General features: G+C 38.1%; 1 protein-coding gene across 1 annotated transcript; it reads right to left on the bottom strand.

Moving 5' to 3' along the window:
• Nucleotides 1-5,741: 5,741 nt before the first annotated feature.
• Nucleotides 5,742-24,475, bottom strand: LOC145982355 (uncharacterized). Its single transcript, XM_083115912.1, has 4 exons — nt 24,305-24,475; nt 13,639-13,797; nt 9,471-9,620; nt 5,742-6,010 (listed from the first exon to the last, which is right to left on the bottom strand). The coding sequence occupies exons 1-4, from the start codon at nt 24,386-24,388 to the stop codon at nt 5,810-5,812; spliced, it is 594 nt and encodes a 197-aa protein (XP_082972038.1). The 5' UTR covers nt 24,389-24,475; the 3' UTR covers nt 5,742-5,809.
• Between the last annotated feature and the right edge of the window lie 292 nt (nt 24,476-24,767).

Below are 24,767 nucleotides of genomic sequence, written 5' to 3' on the forward strand. Positions count from 1 at the left end.
GTAGAGAGGTCTGGGGTTTAGTGTGTTGGTCGAGTCTCGGTATCCTCTGTCCCCCCATACCAAAAATTTAGTATAGGTCATCATAGAACCAAATTTTCATCAATCGAAAAAATTTTCCAAGTCCTGCACAGCCCGTTTACGTTTGTCGCGACTATCTTGAATTAACTAAGCGAGTCCAGATAGCGTTGGCGTTATTCTGCCTTCAGTTTCTTCACAATAACATCAATTCATATTAACAACATACGAGAGAACATCATGCATCTCATTTACAACAGAGCAATTTAATATCCTCGTCTAGTACGCTGCACTTCTTTGACACTAGATGCAGTGCAGGTGTATCCCGGTGTCAGGCTGGTGAAAGGAAATAACGTTCAACCAAGTAGACGAATAGCGGTGTTCAAGTTCAGAAGATTCAACAAATGCCTGTCTGCTGCTTTAAACGTTCATTTGATTAGTTAACCACTCACCACGTGGTCATACACCACACCACATATTACACCTCTCCAGGACGTGGTGCAGACACCAAATACACTACGTGACACCCAAAATCAACGAGGTAGGTTGCACCGTGTAACCAACTAGACGCGTGAGTGCAGTCAAAAAGTGCAGCGAACTAGACGGAGCTATTGAATCAAAGTGATCACGTGGCATTCTCTTTGAATCTGACTTCACCCACCCCTCTTTTTTTTAATCCTTAATCGCGACAATAATTGACCGACTTTTTAAGTTTACTCTATGCACAGATAGGTTAATCGGGGGACTGGGCGTACAGTTTAAAGTAGAATCGGAATCCAGTAGGTATCGAACCCGGGACCCTTTGATTACAACGTGACGACTTATCGACAAGGGGAGATTTTTTTTTGGTGACGTAGAGTACGCGTAGAGAGGTCGGGTTTAGTGTGTCGGTCGAGTCTCGGTGTCCTCTGTCCTCCCATACCAAAATAAACAGGTCGTCATGGAACCAATTTTTTTTCATCAATCGAAAATTTTCTAAGTCCACAGCGTTAAAAAAATCTTAAATTACAAATATCTCGAAAATAGTAAGAGTTATCGAAAAAATATATCGAAAAACACCCCCATCCTGGTATCGTTAGATACCCCCCCTGTCGATTTTGGAAGTGTAGAATACGTGTACCAAGTTTTGGTAGTCCTGGGGTCAAGGGGTAAGAAGTTAGCCCACCCTCCAAAACTTTTGATCACTCGTAACTTTTAAACGAATAGTTGTAGAGAGATCGGGTTTAGTGTGTCGGTCGAGTATCGGTGTCCTCTGTCCACCCATACCAAAATAAACATAGGTCGTCATGAAACCAATTTTTTTCATCAATCGAAAATTTTCTAAGTCCAGCGTTAAAAAAATCTTAGGACAAAAAAAAACCCTACAAAGACAGAGACATGGACATAGACATTACATAGACATTACACATAGACATAGACATTAGACAACTTAACCTAACTTAACCTAACTTAACCGGGAACACGAGCCCGGGGACAGGGATAGGACCCCGGGGACAGGGGAGAGAGGGAACGAAATTGTCATTTTTCTAGATATCCACAGGCAAAAGCGTAATATTTTTTTTTCAAATACGATATGACAGTCGCTTTTCGATACCGAAAAACTAAATACAATAAGTATATATATATATATATATATATATATATATATATATATATATATATATATATATATATATATATATATATATATATATATATATATATATATTTACAATATTAATGTTTATTTAACAATATCTACCTATGAATTTGCCTCGAACGAAAACATGTCATAGAAAACATTTTTCCAGCCGTAAGTTCAAAAATTTTGGCCCCTCTCTTCCCCCTAAATCGCATTACATACATGTGGAAAAAAAAACAATTATTATTTGTTTGTTTGCTTGCGTCACAATACGGAAATAATGAGAGGCGCGCGTGTGTGTGTGGCACATCGTTCCCGAGAGAGGTTTACAAAGGTCACGATATATAAACATTTGACCGGGACTTGGAAAATTACTATAAGATGCATTCATCCTTCAAGGATGAGAGAGTGCATTTACTCATCACGCTGTGTCAGCGCAATAAATGAGGCGCGGAACGTGGAGAGAAGGTGAGTTTTTTTGTTTTTTTCTAGGTTTTGGAGAACCCCAATTAATTAAAGTGAGTTTTTGAAGTTTTGGTGCTGTTTTCTTCGCTGTGAAACATCGTCAGCGCAATAAATGAGGCGCGGAACGTGGAGAGAAAGTGAGTTTTTGAGGTATTTTTGAACCCCAATTAATGTTGGTCAACCGGCTTGATTATACTACTGTTCTTCTTTCTCTTGTCCGCAACAATTGCCGGGGAACTTATAATGGCTCTTATCTTTAAACGCGAAAATTCGAGTCTTGATATTTCAGTACTAAGAGAACGCACATGTAGAATTGTTGCTTTCGTATCGCTCAATGTAAAAACAGGGTGTCTCAGTTAAAAGTAGCCTCGGCTCCGATCAACAGTTACATGCCAAGGATCATGAAAAGAAATTAGTCGGGTCGACGACAATGTTAAAAACTGTGACACAGTCAACTAGGGTATAAAGTTTTTTCATTGCATATTTTGATTAACTACAATGTGCTGAATTATGATTCGAATGATGCCACTCTAGCGCCGTTGGGCATTTCTGGCTATGACGCCATCAATGCGCCATTTTGTCTAACTACATAGTTTACGGTAGGTCTCTGATAAATCACTAATATCTCGAGAACTAATGTACCGATCGTAGCCATTAAGACATCGTTGGAAACCGTAAATACTTTATAATGTAGTATATTATCCATATGTGTAACTTAATAAATAATAATTATGTTGCCCGACCCTGTGGCCGAGTGGTTAGCACATCGCGCTGCGACGCCAAGGGTCCCGGGTTCGAATCCCGGTCGGGCTTGGTTGTTTGTGAATGTCCATTCATCAATTTCATCATTTCATCACTCATCCCCATCTTCGCAAATTAGCCAAGAGGCACAAAACGCGAAGTAAAATAAACTAAATCAATCAATCAATCAATAATTATGTTTTCATATTTTTTATAAATAATGAGTCTTTTCTTGCCGTTTCCTTAGTTAATATCTGATTTTATTCTAATCAAAAGCATAGGGGAACATTGTAAGACACTTACTACGAAGAAAAAGTAGAAATTAGAACTTAATTCATTTGACATACTACAGGGTGACCAAAAAATATTGTACCTATTTCTTCTTTCTTTCTTCGTAACCGTTGTTCCAAGAGATCTGTTACAAACGCTGATCGCAACTAGACTTAAGAAGTTTTCACCGAAAAACTGAATAAAGAACTGAGTCATTCGCTAGTATCTGGCCTCAAGTACACAAACAGTGTCAAAAAGTGGTAGGAGCAACTCCCCCCCCCCCATCCAAACGCCTTTCGTAATCGCCCCACTAGTGAGTACAATTGTGTATTCCTAGCAATGCACAGAATTGTGAAAGTTTATATCAATCTCCTTACAATTCCACTTCCACAAGTAAGCTGGGAAAGAGCTTTTCCAAATTGAAATTAATACAAACAAGACTTTGTAGTAGTCTAGGCTAGCCAGTGATAATCTTGAAGCTCTTCCTCATGCAGTGAGAAATAGATATTTTCATTGCTAATGATAATGACAATATTGTCATCAAATTATGCTGTGGAAATTCTGAAATGAAACATCTTTTTACCACTGTAAAATATAATTTCACTTCTGGTTCGTTTTAATAGCAAAATGATTTCCAAAAAACTCTTGTACGTACAGATTTATCACGATATAAGTATAAATAAATTCTTGCATAAAAAGAAAATAAACTTTTGCTGAATTTTTCCTTTATTCTTACAGATACTTTTAGAAATTTGAAAATATATTTTAATTTTATTATTGGTGTTAAATTGATGTTACTTTTATACTTAATGAAACACTTGCTCTTTTGTTATCAGTATTGGTAACAAATAATCTCTTAAATTTCTTTTGTCTACTTCAGTAGCGTGGCGTGACTTTTTCAAAAGTGTTACCGGCCATCAGGCGTTATCATCTCCACCCTACCCCCCGCCCCCCGAAAAAAATATGCCTTTGATCTAGGTTTTTGTTCATTTCGTTCTTTCTTTTTTTGCAATCCGCTCAGTGGTTTAGGCACAATCACTCCTAAAAGAAACTACCGCTCATGAATGAGTTACCGCGGAAATCCAGTGAATAGTAGTCGAGCCTTGTCAACCATCTCTGTTTCTTTGCAGAAAGGTGGAAAGGGGAAGAAAAACCACACATCTGGGTCAGTTTGACGTTTCTGCGGCGAGCAGACGACAGAATTCCCCTCCTCCAGCGGTGGAAGAAAAGTCCAGATGTACGTACTAGTGTTGCCAACTTAGTTTTTTGGAGCAAGGTTTGTCCAAATCAGAGATCGCATCAAGTGCTTATCTTTTCGTCTATTACGTCAACGGTCTCAGTTGTAATTAAATCCAGTTTTGGCATTGCAGTCTAACTCTAGTTGCTTCAGAGAAATATACTAATGTCCAAAATTAAAGCAACAAACAGAAATCCTTCCCGTGTGTTCATTTGACCACAAATACGATCAGGTGATAGTAATATTTATGATGTCACAGACAACTGGTTTAAGATAGAAAATAAACTAACCTTAATGTGCCAGGATTTATCTACAAAAAATCACGATAGCAACAGGTTAAACTTGGCAATTTTTTAAAAAAAAAAGTCACACGAGGAAATTATTTTTGTTTGTTGCTTTAATGTTGGACACTAGTGTAGTATCCCCGTTTTAGGCGGGATTTATCTCTTTCTGGAAATCCAATGTGACAACACTTGCTGATCCGGTAGGCTGGACCGGCAACTGGGACCCTAAACAGGCATATGAATAACCCCGTAGCATACTTGCCTCTTGAGGGTAGCGGAAAGGCCTGCCTCTTCTCTTCCGTCGGCTGCAGAAAAAAATGATTTTTTTAAAATTTGAATTTAAAATTTTGGGTGCGTCAGCACTAAGGCTATTTAGCACCCGTCACATTATACGGGGTCCACCCCCTTATCGTTACACATAACAACTCTAACGTTGCATAACTAAAATCTTAAAATCTTCTGACTTTCGTTAGAAACTGAGGCTGTAAAGGGGCACTCAGCACACACACACAAGGACAAAAAACAGGACAACACACACAAAATTATACTGGCCATGGGGTCAGTCGCCAGAGTCTCGTTAGTCTGCAGTCCAGGCGGGGTGTACTACGTCGAAGTGAGGTTGACTATTGTGTGCACTACGTGGAAGGAGCACCTCTTACACCCCGCAGAAAAAAATGTCATCTGCAATATACACTCGACCGCAATGCTGTCGGTTAACGTATTTAACAATGTTGTTATTCTATTGAAAGAAACTTTTTAATTTCTTTACATTTTGCTGCTACCTGCGGTAACACCGGTTACATGCACGCCACGCCTCTGCTCTACTTTTAATAGGCACTGTATAGAAAGTGTAAATATGTATCAATTCAGCCTTTACTGTAAAGAAAAGCTATTGCAATCAACTATTTTTTGGGCGCTCTCTTGAAAATAAATTACCACCGATCTCTTGGCAGTCCCAGTCCAACCCTGATTTATAAAATAACGCAGATTTACAAATAACAGCATTATTATAAAGGAAAAAATTAAAGAACATTATAACTCAAGTTATAAACAAAGCATGCACTAAACAAAGCATTAGACACTATGTTCCATTCCATATATTTACCAATTAACTATATTTGATTTAGTACATGTGCACTTTAACAAGGCATTATATATCAATGTCACCATACATTCTTAACCAATTTTAGGAGGCTTAGGCTTTGCATCCAGTGGCGAGCCACGTTTGATGCCTCCAGATACCCAAGCACAGCCGATGGTGTTTTTTTCGGCGTCAAAGGCTTTTACATAAATCGTTTGGTTTCCTTCAAAACTTCTGAGATGATCAATGGCAAGCGATAAATCGGCATTGAATGGCTCCTTACGTTCAAGGTGTCCCTGAAAATACAGAATTAAAATGTGTGTATTGCAAATTAACATATTTTTAGCATTTGGACTTTAGGATCTATTATGAATACACTTTCTTTCTTCCCGCATGAAAACATATTCTGAAAATTTTGTAACGTTGCGACCTGTTCGTTTAGGAAATAATTATAATAATTACAAGATCTGGTACTACTGTGGATTCGATTGTATTTTGAATCGGATCACGTGATATTCTCTGCTCGGTGAGAGAAGTGTGTCCTTCATCGCACAACGCTAAAACAATATGTTCTGACGTCAGACGAGGTTAGGTTATGTTAGGTCTGTTAGGTTTGGTTCTCTTAGCATAAATACAATGAAAATGTATTATTTATGCTAAGAGAACTAAACATAATTAGCTCAAACTAATAAGTTAGGGATTTAGCCTAACAATAAAATCGTTCCCCGGTGACGTCAGACGTTAGCGTTGTGCGATAAGGGAGCCCCGCAAGAGAAGTCTCCGTCCGTTGAGGAGTTTTTATATACATACAGAGTACATATGTAGTAGGTTGGTTGGTCTATGTCCTTAGTCTTAGTATAAAGAGATGAGCCATAATATATATACATTGGTTGTTCTATGTTAACCATGCTTTACATTGTAATGCACATCAATGTGAATAATATCAAGAATTTGTTGACCATGTATGTAATGAATAGCATTATTGGCATTACTTCAAAACATGATTAATCATTGAGACAACAAGACCTCTGATCAAAAATATGAATTGTCCTTCTGCTATCTAGCGTGGTTGTAATATTGAAGCGATCTTTTATTTTAAAGGTGGTTACAAACTTTGCTAGATACTAACTCAAAAAACAATGTTTTGGTATAAAATGGGGAATCTTCTAGAGCATTCGATTGGTCTAGCTTTAGTACCAAGTGTCATACATCTTAGGGTAATGTAACTTACAACAACTAGGTCCTACGTAGTCGTTGCTGTTGGAATTTTTGCCTTTTAAACTTGAAATAAAAGGTTAGGAATATCTGATTCTTCTTTTTATTTACACTTTCGCAAATGCATTTATAATGATAACTCAACCCAGATAGAGTAGGTAGAACTGAATTTAGCGCAAAGATTCAGACCTAACAACTTCACCTTACTCTTCAAGGTCGTGCATAGCGGTAGAGAAGGGAAGAAGGCGAGTGAGAGAAGTACACACTGATAGAAAGGTGTCGTGGGAGAAGCGCACGTGGGAGGAGCGCACAGTGTGATCTGCGCACAGAGAGAAAAAGATCGTGGGTGAAGCGCATATTCAAATGTTCTTCTTTCTTTCCTTGCAGGTGAATGCGCAATGGATGTTATTACCAGTGCCAAGGGTAAACCTTGTCTCTTCCAAAATATGATAACGTAAAAACCTCTTTGTGTGAAATACGTAGGAAAACACTGGAAACAACCCAAAATCCGATTGGTAATTCCGAAATCTCTTTGGATGAAAATGAGTTGAGACTTTCCGACGGGACGAGCTTCCTTATGCTTGACCTGACAGTGGACAACGAAAAGAAATGTCTGGTGTTTGCAAGTAACACTTGGCAAGAAATTATTAACATCTTGTGATTCTTTCTACCTTGACGGAACATTCAAAAGTTGTCTGAAACAGTTTGAGCAATTTTTTTCAATTCATGCTAATGCAGGAAGTTCCTAAGAGGAAAGAAACAGTATATTGAAACTGACAGGCGTATAAAAACAATTTTAGACAAATATGTCGAAACTGAAGATTTATTTCGTTGCCTCAATTCTCTGTCGTAAGTTGTAAATTTGATTGAAGATCGTTCTGAAAAGTTGACGAATCTGTAATAGAAGCTGCTGAGAGAAGAACTTTTAAACCACCTTCGTGTATTAATCTACACGTTGTCCAGTCCCAAGTCTCGAAAGAAGAGTGCGAATGGAAGTTTCTTATTGATAATCATACTGTGCGCTAATCCCACAACACCTGAGATAATATGCGCTAGTCCCACGAAATCTTGCTGTGCGCTGATCTCACGTGCGCTCCTCCCACGTAATCGATAGAAATGGCTGTTAGCTGCAGTCATTTTTCCACTTGCAAGTAATCCAGTTCCTTCTTACGTGTTCATTGGTCGAACCCTATCAAGTCACTACCTGTGCAGAGACTTGTTTCTATTCGCTCGCTCCAGAGATTACCGGGACAGGGTGTAGATTTTTATCATCTGTATTTTGGTATCACAGGGACCCTAGTTAACTTAATATTACAGGCACCGGCAATTTGGCAACTGGTTAGCGAAGTGCAAAACCCAGTTTTCACCAGAATAGCCCGAAGAAGGTAACAGCTAGGCACTTCCCAATAGGTCTAGTGAGGGACCAGATAGAAAAAAAATGGCGTCTCTGAACTTACAATTTTGGCGCTTTTCTATGCAATGGGCTTATTGATAAAATGCCTAGACGACAACAAAATCATATCTTAAAGGTAATTTCAATACTTAAAGATATTTACAATAAATCCATTATGTTGACTATTTCTTAGAATGTTATTACATTTCAGAGCCCTTGAATTAAATATTCTAAATCAGAATGATTAAATATTCTAGAATATTCATAGCCACACAACATTTATACAGATATTTCACTTTTTGATATAATGGATGACAGTAGAATGCGCGCGCACAACGTAACGGGTCAATTACCTCCTCCCCCTTCCACGTCGCCACAAGGTTCTTACTCAGACGTCTTCAAGGTCAACAGGCACGTCAAATTTCTGCTGAGTCAGCGATATATCCGCTCATCCACGGCTGTCGTCAAAGCCACCGGATGTAACGTAACACCGGATGTGTCGGATTTCTGCTGAGTCATGGTTCTATCCGTAGGCTATTCTACTATGACTTTACCTTAATGGACTAGACACTAGAGCGACAGAAGCTTACTTTCGTTATGTTACTTCTCTATCTCCATGTTACTTCTAAACAACAGATGAAATTACAGTTATCTCGTCAATAACAGTAAGGTTTGTTTTTCAGTGTTACTGGTCGCGACGTGCTACGATTGACAACAGTTTAATTTTGCCCTTTACACTCAAATATAACGAACTTTTTCATCTTAAATCAATTGAATACTTCTACACTCTATACAGAAAAAAATAGCGACACTGACTGTGAAGGAGCGTTCTCGAATGCATTAGTAAACTGTGTAGGCGAGAAGTTCGCATTGCACGAAGCACTAATCGGTCTCCATGCAACAGAGTAGCACCAGAGGGAGCCTCTTGCATTTAAACATAAAAAATAAATGAAAAGATTAAAGAAATGGGGGTGTTGGTTAATGAATCTTGTGAAAAACATATCCGAGCAAGTGTCGCTATTTTTTCTTTACAGAGTGTATTTGCTCAAATCTGCAGTGAAGCTACCTTGTACGTACGTTATGGCTTTCTCTCCTTATACCTTACTGGCTTTATACACTTGAAAGAACAAGCTGAAGGCTATTTTTACCTTTTGTACGTCGCACGAATCGTCCCGGGTGAACCCAGCAGCCTGGAACACGAATTCAGTCAAGAAACTACCATCACCCGCATCGTCGTGAGACAGGTAAGGGCAGACGTCATCAACACACCTCTCAATATTTGCTCCGTAAAAACAAGCCTGTTCAATGCAAAAAAAAACAAGAAAAAAAAGAGAAAAAATATAAATATACAGGGTGTCCTAAAAATAAGCGGCATAACTTCAAGAATTTATTTCTCATGTGTAAACAGCGAATAAAGTTTATGTAAAAGTAGGTGCGGAAATATCTGGTTACCGATTTATACGATTTCACAATACGTGTGAACTGAAATGATTTTATCTCTCTCACAGGTGGTTCATGACACAGTATCCTAGAGATGTTCAAAACAGACCAAACACAGATGTGACATGGTTCCGCGAAAACGCTCCCAAATTCCTGTCTATACTGTATGGACATTCGCCAAACCATATATATAGTTCATGTCTGCTAGCTCCTGATTTGCGTTCATGGTCTTAAGAACATACACCCAACATGTAGGTAGCACAAACCAGACAACTAACAGATCGTGTTAAACAGAATCTTGGGGTGCAGGAAAGCTTCGCACGTTTTATGAAAACTTATATAACTCGGAAACCAAACAGTTTGGGACCTATATTTACGTAAACTATTTTCTTTCTTTGCATAAGAGGAACACATCCCTATAGTCATGACGCTTATTTTGGAACACCCTGTATATGCATTATTATTATTATTATTATTATTATTATTATTATTATTTATGTACGTTTATTTATTTTGCATTATAATGATTAATAAGTAAACTTTCAATGGAAAGATTTCATATCTACAATGAACACTAATAATTGAACGGTGAATTCAATGGTAACTAGGACACCAGTGATAAAATTACTGTAGCTCCATGTAAAAAATGAAAAGAAAACAATAAACGTATCCGATAGAACATTACAATCAATTCATTGTTGTTCTTTTTTCATTTGTTTCCATGCATTTTTACCCCTTCCCTAGTGGTAGAGGTGAAAACCCGTTGTTCTATGAACTTAAACGTTTTTATATTTTGATAAAATGTATTGTATACTTTACTATCGAACTGCACCCTTCAACATAATAAACAAACGTTTAACATCGTATATTATTTGTCGACATGTACTGTATATGTATGTTACTTGGAAGCTTCATTACCCAGATAGCACGTAAGTTAACTGCAAGATAAATCGACATTCGATTTAACTTGCAGTTAACTTACGTGCTATCTGATAATTGTTTCTAAGTTTATTTTATTTACGGTGAAAATACTGAAGAATGAAATTACGGTACACACGTGAGCGAAAAAATCGTCAACCCTAGAAATTTTCAAAGTCCAAATCTGCACGATGTGACAACAAGGCGGTTCAGTGTAGCAAACCTCACATGCGAGAAAGTAGCATCACCAGTACGTCGAAATTTCGCAACACATTCTTTTCTCTTGCTTCATTCGTCAACATTACTATTGCTGCAGATATCTTCTGAAACTCTGTGAATATGTGAAAGATGATTCGTTTGGTTTGAGTTGGTGTTTTAAGTCCACTTTATGCACAGTATGGCTAATCGGGACTGGACCTACAGTTTAAAGTGGGATCCGAACCACTATGTGCCTCCACCGGGTATCGAACCCGGAACCCCTTGATTACAAGGCGACGACGCTACCACTGCGCCATCGGGGAGGCCTGAAAGATGATTCGTATGTTGATTCCAAAAAGTGATAAAAAATATTATTTTCAACTTCATAAATATTACGTGCTGACTTTTTGCATAAAATGAATATTGAAAAACAAATTCACAAACATGCGCACACACAAACACACACACACACAGACAAAACACATATAGCCACAAATGAACACAATAGCAATTGGATGTTCGGTCACATAAACAACACGCGTGTTGATCTTAATTACGTGTCCTACCATGTCGACGATGAAACTGCAAATAGTGCGAGTTCTTCACAGTTTGTAACATTACCGAGTCGATCATCGTGGCAGTCTTTCCGACTCAGCTTTTGGCTTGTAGGAGCTGGTCACATTCCTACAGGCTAAAACAATCATACGTAAGGACTTAAAAAATATCATGGCCACAAACCAAACTGTAATTTGTGGGGGAAATATGTCAACGGATCTCTCGCGAAATGTAAAGTTGGAAGAAGTGGCCGGGAGATACGTGCCATGCGGTATCTGCCGAGCGAAGAGCATGTTGAGTGAAGAGAGTGAAATAGAAGAGAGAAATCTAGAGTAGATGGTTACTGCGTCCTACTTATAAACTCAGACTGACATTTTTGATCCCATGTTCGAGTCTACACTCGGCCAATACTTTTTCTTTCCTTTTTTTGACGTATGTTAGAGTTTATAATGTATGTGTATGCTATTAAAGTTGCCCTATTGTTATCACTATCGTTTCAAACCATTTGAAATAACTTTCGAAAGCACGACGTTGGCTACAGTGTGCTGCAATATTCGTTATAAATATTTGTTTGCGTTTGTCGGAAACATTTCAAGATTGAAGAGCCTAGTATTGCAAAGTTTGATTTGATATGATTTGATTTAGTTTATTTTACTTCGCGTTTTGTGCCTCTTGGCTAATTTGCGAAGATGGGGATGAGTGATGAAATGATGAAATTGATGAATGGTCATTCACAAACAACCAAGCCCGACCGGGATTCGAACCCGGGACCCTTGGCGTCGCAGCGCGATGTAGTATTGCAAAGTATTACAACGTTAATGAAAATATGACTTGTTCCTTACAAGTATCGGAACGTCTAGTAGTTCATGTATGTGTTGAAAATACTCGATATTTACATAAGCTGATAATATTAATAATAAAAATTATATTAATAATAACGTGATTAATAATACCAATTCTGATGGCAAGAAGTTCGTGTTATAGGAAAGAAATCATTTTGCAGCATTACTCAGGGTCGCCTTACGTTGCGAATGAACCACTTGATATTCTTGCTGCATCCTCCTGAAGGCAAGGCTGAGGAACAAATCTATCACTCAACAGCAACTACCTAGTCAAATCAAGAAAGTGTGTGTGATTTCTTAACGTTTTTCACTTCTTCCAACTTTATATTTCGCGAGAGATCCGTTGACATATTTCCCCCACAAATTACAGTTTGGTTTGTGGCCATGATATTTTTTTATGTCCTTACGTATGATTGTTTTAGCCTGTAGGAATGTAACCAGCTCCTACAAGCCAAAAGTTGAGTCGGAAAGACTGCCACGGCGATCGACAATGTTACAAACTGTGAAGAACTCGCACCATTTGCAGTTTCATCGTCGACATGGTAGGACACGTAATTAAGATCAACACGCGTGTTGTTTATGTGACCAAACATCCAATTGCTATTGTGTTAATTTCTGGCTATATATATGTTTTGTGTGTGTGTATGTGTATGTGTTTGTGTGCCCGCATGTTTGCGTATTTGTTTTCAATATTCATTTTATGCAATAATTCAGCATGTAATATTTATGAAGTTGAAAATAATATTTTTTTATCATCTTTCACATATTCACAGAGTTTCAGAAGATATCTGCAGCAATAGCAATGTTGACGAATGAAGCAAGAGCAAAGAATGTGTTGCGAACTTTATCAGTTGTTTAATTATTTGTAATTATTCGTCAGAAATAAGTACATACAGCTTTGTTGTCACATCGTGCAGATTTGGCTCTGAAATTTTCGAGGGTGGCAATTTTTTTCGCTCACGGATGTACAACCATTGAACGTGTCGAAGCATACAACTAACTATCACTTTTAGCCTCGTCGTGGAAGTAAATTTTGGCTAGGTATAGAACTAGGTTCCTTTCATATTTACGGTCCAAGTTCCTACCAGATATCTTGTAATTATCGTCCAAGTTCCAACCAGATAGCCCGTGACCTCTCATACTTACAGTCCAAGTTCCTTCCAAATAGTCCATAATCTCTCATACTTAGGGCCCATGTTCCTTCCACGTAGTCCATGATCTCTCATACTTACGGTCCAAATTCTCTTCCAAATAGTCCATGATCTCTCATACTTAGGGCCCATGTTCCTTCCACGTAGTCCATGATCTCTCATACTTACGGTCCAAATTCTCTTCCAAATAGTCCATGATCTCTCATACTTACGGTCCAAGTTCCCTCCAGGTAGTCCATGATCTCCACCCCATTGAATACATCAACAGAGCAATCTTCCGCTTTCCAATCAATGTTCCCTAATCCAATGAGACGTCGGTCTGTTACGTCACAGTGCCCATAGTCGTAAATGTATAAATCCAAATCACGGCACTGTGAAAGAGAATCCAATTTCTTTTTTTATGCCAGTAAAAATAATCAGCTATTATTAAACTACTGAACCTAACTGTTACCAGTGGCGTAGTCGTGTCCCACATGACAGCTCATTTTATGTACCCAGAGCGCCTCACAAATTTATAGTAAATATTCAGTCTGTAAATTTGTTTTATTTAACATTAATTTATTATGCGTTTAGGTAAACAAATCCTAATGTATCGTAATAAATTCTTTATTGTAAAGCAACAAGATAATAGTTATATCGGGAAACACTCGAGACGAAACTATACTAGAGTATTGCCTTAGTTTTTCTTATGTTCAGTCTTCCTTGGGATTTTTTATCAGTCAGTGTTATACGTTAAATGTGTGTAAGTAGTTAAATTTGATAATACTTGTATTAATAAACATACAGTGTATTCTTCCGATATAGTTTGTAAAGAGAGTCGGTACTATTTATTTAACGGCTACACCTCTGACTATTACCTATTTTGGAGGAGCAGGGAACGTTATTATTATTATTACTATTATTATTATTATTATTATTATTTCCAACCTCTACTCATTTTCACCAACCGGGTAGGAAACTATCAGTGGTGCTTGATACCTGTCCGGAGATAAGGACTGCTCGAAGGTTTTTACTTTATTATTATTGTTGTTGTTGTAAAAGAATGTCAAAGATTCTGGTATTTTAACTAGAGTGATCATAATTTCAGAAACTAAAAGCAGGACACAATACACAAAAGCCCTATTTTCAAGTTTTTCAAAGTGTTTCCTGTTTCCCAAAAAGAAACGATTCCTGTGTGTAACATAAATACGAAAAAACAAAATAATTTGGCAACTATCAATACAATAGAAGATATTTTTTCTGCACACTTATGAACAGCTGCTAAGAAGAAGAAAGCCTACTAGCAAATCAAGTGACTTGTGTTTACTAGCTAAGACAGAAACAATGAACTTATAATGCAATGAACAGGTCCTAGTCCACTTTCAAAACATCTTGAAAGATAGCTACTTTTAATGAGAATGAATTGTTTCATTCTGACTCATGAAATTCGGAACATATCCAATTTAGGTTACCTTTTGTAATTAACAACTGTCTTAAAGTTTTGGCTTTAAGTTTCGACTTGTAGGGGCTGTATATTGTCCATACTTCCTTTTTTAAAACAAAATCTTCCTGTTGGTGTATTTATGTTTGGCAAACATAAACTTTGAGGGTAGTTCAAATGAGACATAGACTGGGGTGTAGAAGCTAACGCTGCTTATATGCAAGACAATTACACAATATCACGAAGATAGTGTACTGGTATTACTTCGACAGAGGGCACCCCCACCGTTTAGGCAACTGTTCCAACATGCATTACCCCAATCTGCGTTAATAACACCAATAGTATACCAAAATCTAAGAAGGCAAGATATGGATCAAAATCCTTATCATCGATCGCAAGTAAGGGGTGAAACCAACTGCCTGGAGAAAGGAGAGAAATTTGACCAATTTAAACAACAAATTAAGATTTTAATCTATCAATATCAGTGGCGTATACTGGGTTAAGAACATGGGCTATTGCACTATATCATAATGTTCGAATGGACAGAAATTTGCTGGTGGGGGTGTTTTTGTTTTATTAACTCATTTGGGGTGGCGGATTGAAGTGATGTGACTCTGTGATTAAAAATATATTCCTCATAAATAAAACATGAGAATGTACACTGTCAGTAAGGAAAGTATTTCAAAAATGTCATTCTTATTTGCATAAATAAGAGGCCCATATTGTGAAATATTATGTAGGCCTATATACGAGAATAAAAATAAAATTTCAACCTACCAATTTTCACGATTTTAAGTTCGGTTACTCCTTGTTGGCGCAGAGGTAACGTTGTTGCCTTGAAACTAAGTGGCCCCGGGTTCGATACATGGTGGTTTAGATACCACTTTAACTGTAGATCCGATCCCCATTAGCTTATCTGTTCATAAAGTGGACATACAAGAAAAATCCACAACGATTTGGAGCTTTATCGTCATTCGTAAGCCGAATAGACAGCTTGTTAGTTATGTCCCTAATTTAAGTTCACTACAGAACACAGCATGTATCATTCCCAAAAATACAATCTACTCACTAATGTATTCACACGCTGCCTCTAAATAAATTCCACGCACCAAGACCACTCGACGCGATCTAGACTAGAACTGGTCCTTGTCATTTCGGTAATTTTTAGATGCCTTCCTAAACCATTCCCGCTCAGCCAACAATTTTCTACTCCCCACTGTATCTTTAGTTGTTTGAAGGTCAACGGCCTCTTTTTGAACTCCTCTGCAAGCGTTCAATGATGTTCTTGTCACTGCCATATGACACACTTTCCCCTTGCCTGCGATAATTTGGCTTCAAAATTCCCCGTTCCTTAGAAAATTACATGCAGGGAAAAATTGGTTTGCAACATTGACCCAGACTGTTGAGGAAGCTCAGAGGGTTTTTCCCCCCGCCATATGCAACCCTGTTCCCTCTCCTGTAACAGTTTGGCTCCACAATTCCCCTATCCTGGAGAAATTACATGCTGGGAAAAATTGGTTTGTAACATTGATCGGATGATCTTTGTGGTAGCCCTGTCACGCTTGTCCGTCACCCCCGTGGAGTTGCCCGCCGGCGCTGGGCCAGCCGTCTCGCGAATTCAAAGAAAGCGGGCAATGTTTCCAACTCATAAGAAATCAGGTTCATCTTCTTATTGAAATTAACAATTTTATGCACATTTGTGTGTTTCAATTATATAGGTACACTTATATTTTTATATATTTTATACATTTACAAACATTTAGCAGAGTTGTATAGCTTAACAAATTATTCCATGTAGGGCAAAAAGCTGTTCGTGAAGTAAGATAATCTGTGTAAAAATACTGTAAGCTTAAGTGCAACTCTACTTAAAATAATAAATAATAATAATAATAATAATACACACCTAAATATTTTTCGAAAAGTCGTATGTGACTTAAAAGAGTACATACATATCTATTTTTGTTTGATTTAGGGGCGAAATGAGGAAGAACAGATTGTTGGGGGAGGAGGCGCCAACCTTCTGGCATTGTCACCGGGTCCCTTGTATGCTCCACTGTCGAGTCGAGACATTAGCCCGTCTAGTTCCCTGCACTTTTTGACTCTCTCTGCACTGGCACGTCTAATTGGTTACACGGTGTCTGCATAGTCTACATAGTCGCCTTGTATGAATATTAGTACATTCCCAGTGCTTATATTATGTTGCTTTACTTGCTCTGTGTGTGAGTGTCTCTTTCTGTCTGCCTTCTCTATGTTGATTGTTGCGATGATAATGAATGACGAATTGTTAAAAAAAAATGAATTAAGGAAACAATGAAACGTCGATACCTTACCTAGAGGATATCTGCCTTCGCAGATATGTAGTATTTCTGAAAGTATAAAATTTTGTTTAGCTACAAATAAAGTTTAAAGACTTAACAAAGCAGCATGGTAGTATTTGTAGGGGGTATGGGGGGAATTTTCCTTTCTGGATAATTGTGTCCCCCTCTCTGCTTGAGAAATTTTATACCTGGGGGATAACATTATTATTTTTAGTAGTAGTAGTAGTAGTAGTAGTAGTAGTAGTAGTAGTAGTAGTAGTAGTAGTAGTAGTAGTACCAAAGACGTTATTACCCTCGTAAATTATGCAAAAGGGGGTAGAAGTTGGTGCTAAAGCATTTGTGTTCGAACAAACGATTTGAATTATTTTTTCAACACGTTCAATATCACATAAATAATGGAAAACAAGTACACAAACTATTTTATTTTTGAAAGACACCAAATCCTTGATAAATGCATTCCAAATATAATTCTTTTTTACATTAACATGTATAACTTTCATGCACGATAGGTATATGTTTCACATTATTCAACATGGAGCGACGTGGACACTAAATTGTGTACGTATTCAAAGTTTCTTTATGCTTTAATGCATGTATATACAAAATATATTATTTAAAAATATTACACCACCAATTCATCCATCTCACAATAAACCAACAGCAAAAATTACATAAATTGTCTCCCAAATGTGCACGCTCTCTTTCCTCCAAACAATTGTTCATGCATTTGAAACAAAATCAATTAAGACACGTCTTATTTCTCTGTCTGGTAATTTACAATGCATTACAGAAAACAATGAAAGAAAAATTGCCAGCGAAGCGAGCAAGAAAATTCTTGGATCCAAATTTCTTGCAGGCTGAAGTCAATATTGATTTAACACGGCGCAAATAATTTCACGGGACACCAATGCATTCTCTCTTTTACAACTTTTGTGCCTCCCCGATGGTGTAAAGGTAACATCGTCGCCTTGTGATCAAGGGGTCTCGGGCTCGATACCCGCTGAAGGCACATGTCACAGTGGTTTGGATCCTACTTTAAACTGTAGGACCAGTCCAAATTAGCCTTTTGTGCGTAAAGTGGATGTAAAACCACAAATCAATCAATCAATTTTACAACTTATTTTAATTTTGATCGTTCGGTGACCAGGGCCAACTCCCACCGCCCCCTAGCTACAGTTCTGAATTTGATAAGACTAAGAAAATCAGCCATTGCGAGCGAAGCATACAATTTGAAGTTGTGGGCGGCAATTGCCCTCTATAGACACACTTGGTCGCAAATGTTTGGCCCCCTTGCCCCTCCCTAGAACTCATTTCCGTCCAAGGTTGGGGGCATTGCCCCCCCTGTGGTTACGCCAATGCATTTTAGTTACCTTTCCAACTTCCCAATTCAATTGCAACACTTTTCTGTCAAACAACTGGAAGGTCCATATACATATAGTGTGTGTGCGCGCGTGCGCGATTTGTAATTAATACACTTATTAGTCTTACACTTTGTAATTATATAACACTGCATATACTATAATGTTTTATTTAAATTTTCAAAACTGTAACTGTAGTACAATTGTATAATTTTTGTATAACATTTCTATCTTGTTAAATGTGTTAAAGGTTTCATCCTGGAATGGAATGTCTCACATTTATGTGTCTTTCCATTTCAAATACGAGGTGCATTCAATTTCTGAGGTCTCCTATTTTTTTCTTCATTACTATTTGGTTCGTTCGGAAATGAATTGGATTGGCAACACTGCATTGTTGTAAACAACATCTGTCAAGCGAACTTTATTTTGCCTAACGGTCGGACATAGTTCTACATTCCACCACAAGATGGGTCTGCTAGAGCCACTACCAGAGAGAATTGCTGACTCATAACGTGAACGGGTGTGAGTTAATACGTGGACAAGCTACGAAATGGAAGGTGATTCTCGTGGTCAGAGGTGGACTACGTGGTTCCTGTTTAAAGAGGGTGTTTCGGCATCCGAAATTTATCGCCGACTTGTGGACGTTTGTGGTGGGTCAGCGACTTCACGGAGTACAGTGTTTCAGTTGGTTCAAAATTTCAAAAGGGGAAACGAAAGTGTGGACAAAGACGTCAGGAGTGGTCGCCCAAGGTCAACGCGTACCCCAGCAGCAATCCAAAGTATTTCCAACTTGATTATGGGAGATCGACGTGTAACAATTGAACAACTGCAATGTGAAACTGGTTTTGGGCGAGCAACTCTGCATTCAATAATTCATGAGGATCTGCAAATGAGGAAAATTTGTGCTCAGTGGGTGCCTCGCGATCTGACGGATCAGCAGAAACAACAGCGAATGGACATGTGCAGAGAATTGTTGCGTCGTTGCAACCAACACAGAGAACATTTTTTTCGAAAGACTGGTGAATGGCGACGAATCTTGGTTCCTCTTCGAAACTCCAGAGAGAAAAAAAGGCAATCCATGGAATGGAAACACACTGGAAGTCCACGCTCCGAAAAGCCTCGACCGACTCTCACTCCCAATAAGCAAATGGGTACAGTTTTCTGGGATGAAGATGGAATTTTGCTGGTGGACTGGCTTCCCACTACCCAAACTATAAACAACGACAGCTACTGTGAAATTCTACGAAAGCTGCGACGCAGAATTCAGCAGAGCCGGCAAGGAAAATGGGCTCTCGGGGTGATTCTTCAGCATGACAATGCGAAGCCGTATACGAGCCGCCAAACACAGGAGACATTGGCAACAATGGGATTTACGGTGCTCCCACATCCTGCGTATTCACACGATTTAGGCCTCTCGGATTATGCACTGTTCGACAAAATGAAGGACGCATTGCGTGGTCGACACTTTTAATCTAATGAAGAACTCCAGACCGCTGTCCGTGAGTGGTGCAACTCTACTCCAAGAGAGTGGTTCTCTGCAGCCATCAGGAAACTTCCCGATAAATGGGAGCAGTGCATTCAGTCAAGGGGAGATTACTGGTAATGTACATCTTTGTATTGCAGGTAAAATATAACAAATGTGGATTATATAACGCTTGTCCAATTCATTTCCGAACGCCCTTAATAGAAGCAATTATAGACGTGAAAGTTGTTTAAGAAGAAGCATCCATTCTTGAAGGTTGATGAGGCCAGATGATAGCACGAAACGGCCCATAGGAAGCTAGTGGCGCTATCTAACGGCGGACATGTTTTTGATACTGGAAATGACATCACTTACATCGAGAGAACAGCGTGTTATTATCCATTTTCTTCACCTGCGTGGAGTAACATCCATCGATATTCATCTTAAATTGACTGAGACTGTGGTGGTGTCATGGACGTGTGCGTTCGTGGGTCTGATAGTTCAAGGAATGTCGAACGTCGTATGAAAACAAACCAAAGGAGCCTCGCCCACGAATTAGACGCCAATTACTGCATTGCTGAGAAAAGGGATGTTTTGGGACTGCGAAGGCGTTATACTCCTGCAATGCTATCCTAAGGGTACCACAATGATGGGTAAGAGCTATGGAACTGATTTGAGGACCAAGTTGCTTCCAGCATTGCGAGAGAAACGGCCGGAAATGGATGAAGCTGTGTTCTTTCATCAGGACAACGCACCTCCTCATTGGGCGAACATTGTTCAGCCGCTCTTCATGGAAAACAAATTTGAAGTGAATCACATGCTCCGTCCATACTCCCCTGACCTTGCACCTAGTGATTTTTGGCTTTTCCCAACGCTGAAGGACTTTCCTCTCGTGCTGCTATTGCATCGGCAATTTTCCAGTGGGGCAAGCTAACCCCTAAAGAAACTTTCGCGGCGGCCATGCAATCATGGCGTCGACGTTGCGAAAAGTGTGTACGTCTAGAGGGAGATTATGTTGAGAAGTGAATGAAGTTTCATCTCTGTTGTGTAAGTTGTTTATGAAAGAAAAAATAGGAGACTTTAGAACTTGAATTTACCTCGTACATTCGAATGAATAACATATTCGTTTCAATGGCCTTTACAAAATCACATCTGACATTTTATGTTAAACAAGTAAGATTATTTTTGTGCACGAGTGTGTTAGCCGATGCGTAGCAAAGTATTTTAGGAACAACACTTGAAAAAAATCTTGTAGGACTAACTAATGAAAAATTTCTTTGTAATCGAAGATCATAATATCTTTAAGGTGTGGTAATATTATAATGGGATTGAGATACGAAACTCTCGGATCTGATTCCGGATCCGGAATTTTCGGATCCGGATCCGTTTGGCCATCCCTAGTTCAAACCCGTCATCGGCTGGCAAATACGGAAAAGCTGAGCATTCAGCTAGGACGTATTTGGTAGCAGCTTAAAAGAAGGTATCAACGAGATTCGGGGTTCACTATTATTTGTTCATTAGTCATTGCTCTTTGTCAATTGTCGATTCTCACTATTTCAGTCTGAAATTATCATGTTTCCTCAACGAATTTATAATAATTAACATAAATTACTGTGGTTGAAATGAAATTATGTGTGAAATATATAATTTTTAGGTACACATTCATATTCCAGGGAGGAGCCGTGGCCCCCTTGCCCCCCCCCCTTCCGGACGCCCATGTACACACACATTATCTAAAGCTGCCTCTAGACAGTCAGTAGTATCCCCCTGGAAATGTCTTAAATACCACACTGCAAAGCTGGAACGTCAGAGCTCTGTTTCTTGGTAAAAAATAATGTGTTCTTTCGGTATTTTAGTGACTAGGGTTTAGCAACAACTTGAATGACAACCTGTGTAGTTACAGAAATGTTTATTTTATTCTATTTCTTATATTCTTCAATTATATAAATTTATAATATTCCATTTTATGTATACTTATAAAGAAATAGCATAACTGTATATTGATTCATGTAGGGCAAAAAGCTGTTTTTGTAGTTACAGATTCTATGTAAAGAAAATTGTAAGCTTAATTGCAACCCTACTTTAATGATAATAAATAATGATAATAATAACAGTTGCTTTGAAAGGAGGTTGCCATGGGATTCATCTACTGGCGAATAGATGTGTTCGTACACAGTAATTATTATTAAAAATAATAATATGAACAATAGCCAGTAAGAATTTTTGAAATCATGAAGTCTGCACATTCATTCCCTCACACGAATATATTCCTGAGTAATCCCTGTTTAATTGCTTGCTGTAGCGAAGTTCAAGTTTCTTGAGAATTGTTGTCTCATTTTGCAACACTCTCATTAGACATTAGCTCTTTCTAAAAATAAAAATATAATGTTTTTAAAAAATTAAAACACTTCTTGTGTTGACCCTAGTGTTTAAAATACATTGATTGGTTGATTTGGTGTTCTAAGTCCACTTTCGTATGTACGGTAAGGCTAATCGGGACTGGACCTACAGTTTACAGTGGGATCCGAACCACTTTGTGCCTCCATTAAAATACATTGACTTTCTTTAGGATCTATGTACAGGTTTTATAGGAGAGAGCAGAAATGGTGGAACCGTCAGCGCTCTACGACGACTGGGATCCCGGGTTCGAATCTCGGTAAGACATAGATGTTTGTGTTTGTCTGTCCTGAATGAACAAGTACAGAATTAACAAAATTGATATGAGAAGACGAGAGAGAAGGACAGGAGAATTTTCCGCTCAGGCGTTTGGCTTTTTTAAAAAATTTGATTTTCAGATGGGTGATTTAAGGTGGAAACATTTACAACAACGTCTATGCACGGGCAGGCTCCGGGGTACGTTCAGCCTCTTGCAAATGGGGGATGCGGCGTGGTTGGTAAGGGCGGTCTCGCAACTGCAAGAGACTGGGAATGTATGTGGGCCTATCTCCACATACAGCACCTCATGTAGATGATGGCGACAATAGCTCGAAGCCTTTTATTGACATAAATTTCCCAGACCAATGAGGGGTGTAAGGGGTGAGCCTTTGTGAGGAAATCCAAAAGTCAATCTCCTCCACGTGGACTGCATTATTGTGAACTAGCGTTGGATTTGCAGCATGTGTGATTAACCAATCATCTGCGGGGCTTGTGCTGTGTCCTGTTCAAGTGCTTTTGATTGTTCTTTCATCAATTTCATCCTCATTGTCTGGATTAGACAAATGTAGACGAGAGATATATATATAAGATAATCAAATTAATCGATCCAGTTCGTCAAGTCCACTCTTGTCAAAATGCGGTATGGAAATTTCATGATGAATATAATGAAAGTGGGTAGATAAAAAAGGAAACCTGTCTTGTTTGGATATGCAACAACAGTGTGAATTGTAAAAATATTATTTTTCTTTGAAGATGTAGCTCACCCAAGTCTTTGACAATCACCCAGGGCCCACTTATACCAAAAATCTGGCGCGGCAACTGATTGTATTTACGTTTAAAGTCCAATGGACATATTAGTATTTGCAGCTTTTAATATGCTTATTTTCAGGCAACGGATTTACATGTAGCAAAAATGTGCTAAATATGTAAATACATATTTAGTTATTTTCACCAAAATATCGAGTTAAATATTAACATGAGACACTACATGTGCAACGTAAAATACTGTACTCTTACATTAATATTGATTGTAAAACAACAGGAAACGTGTTTTCATTTTCTATTTCCAAAACAATGAATACAAAATTTGGTTGTAAGTGTTCGACTGTGAATTTCTTTGTGTTGAATTTACATTGACTAAAACCGCATTCAAAATCGCAAGAAGTTATGGGGGTGTATTTCAAATTTGTCAGATATTCACAAGAAATTCACCAAACTCTTTCGGTCATACGGGGACATGTAGTTATTGCGCGAATATGGAGTATATGTTGAGAAATGTTCTGAAATATGAAAATAATATGCACAAATAACTAAAATATGTAAAATATGAGTCAAAACATAATGTATGCAAAATATGAAAAATAAAAACTGAATTTTTCGAGTCTACATGACATGACACGCAAGGATAGTACAAAATATATCGGATTTCAACTTCATACATAAATATGTATTTACATAAAAATCCGTCCCATGCTTGTTATAATGCTGCCGACGGCATTTGGGTTTAGTGCGGGTGTTGGAGAAGTGCCAGATATATTCTCTTTAATTCGAACCCTGAAAGGATGAATAATAAGACTTAAATAGCAAATTTGAAACCTGGACTTGCTTTCAAACACGTGACAGACACAAGCATCAGAACTGTTAAAGCAGAAACTTCAAACTCACCTTTGTGTGGTGGAATTTTGATGATACGTCACGTAGAATATAAAAGGAGAAAACTATTAGCAGCCCCATTCTGAACACAGCCATGATGCGAAGTTGAATCAACACCCTACCAGTTTTTTATCTGCTTTAGTCTCTTAAAAGACTTATTTATCTCTTTACCCACAAGTGTTCTACGTGCTTTCCCTTTCCACAATGAATAATTCCATTTTCACATTTTTGCTTTATATTCCAAACATAATAGATTTACGCCATATCTTTCTCTTCCATTTCCCTTTGGAGCTATTGTTGCTCTGACGCCGCAATAAACTTAGTTTTGTGTTTGAATCTTTTCTATAAACTATTGAACAAACTCATATTTTGGTTTTGGAAGGATATCCTGTTATTTCGTGTACCCTTTATCTGCAATGACCTCGACATGTTTGAGTATTGTTATTCGTTGATATTTTGTAATTTTATTTATATT

The sequence above is a fragment of the Lepisma saccharinum genome, unplaced genomic scaffold, assembly GCF_977018435.1.
Source record: "Lepisma saccharinum unplaced genomic scaffold, izLepSacc3.1 HAP1_SCAFFOLD_145, whole genome shotgun sequence".
In the NCBI taxonomy this organism is placed as follows: Eukaryota; Metazoa; Arthropoda; class Insecta; order Zygentoma; family Lepismatidae; genus Lepisma; species Lepisma saccharinum.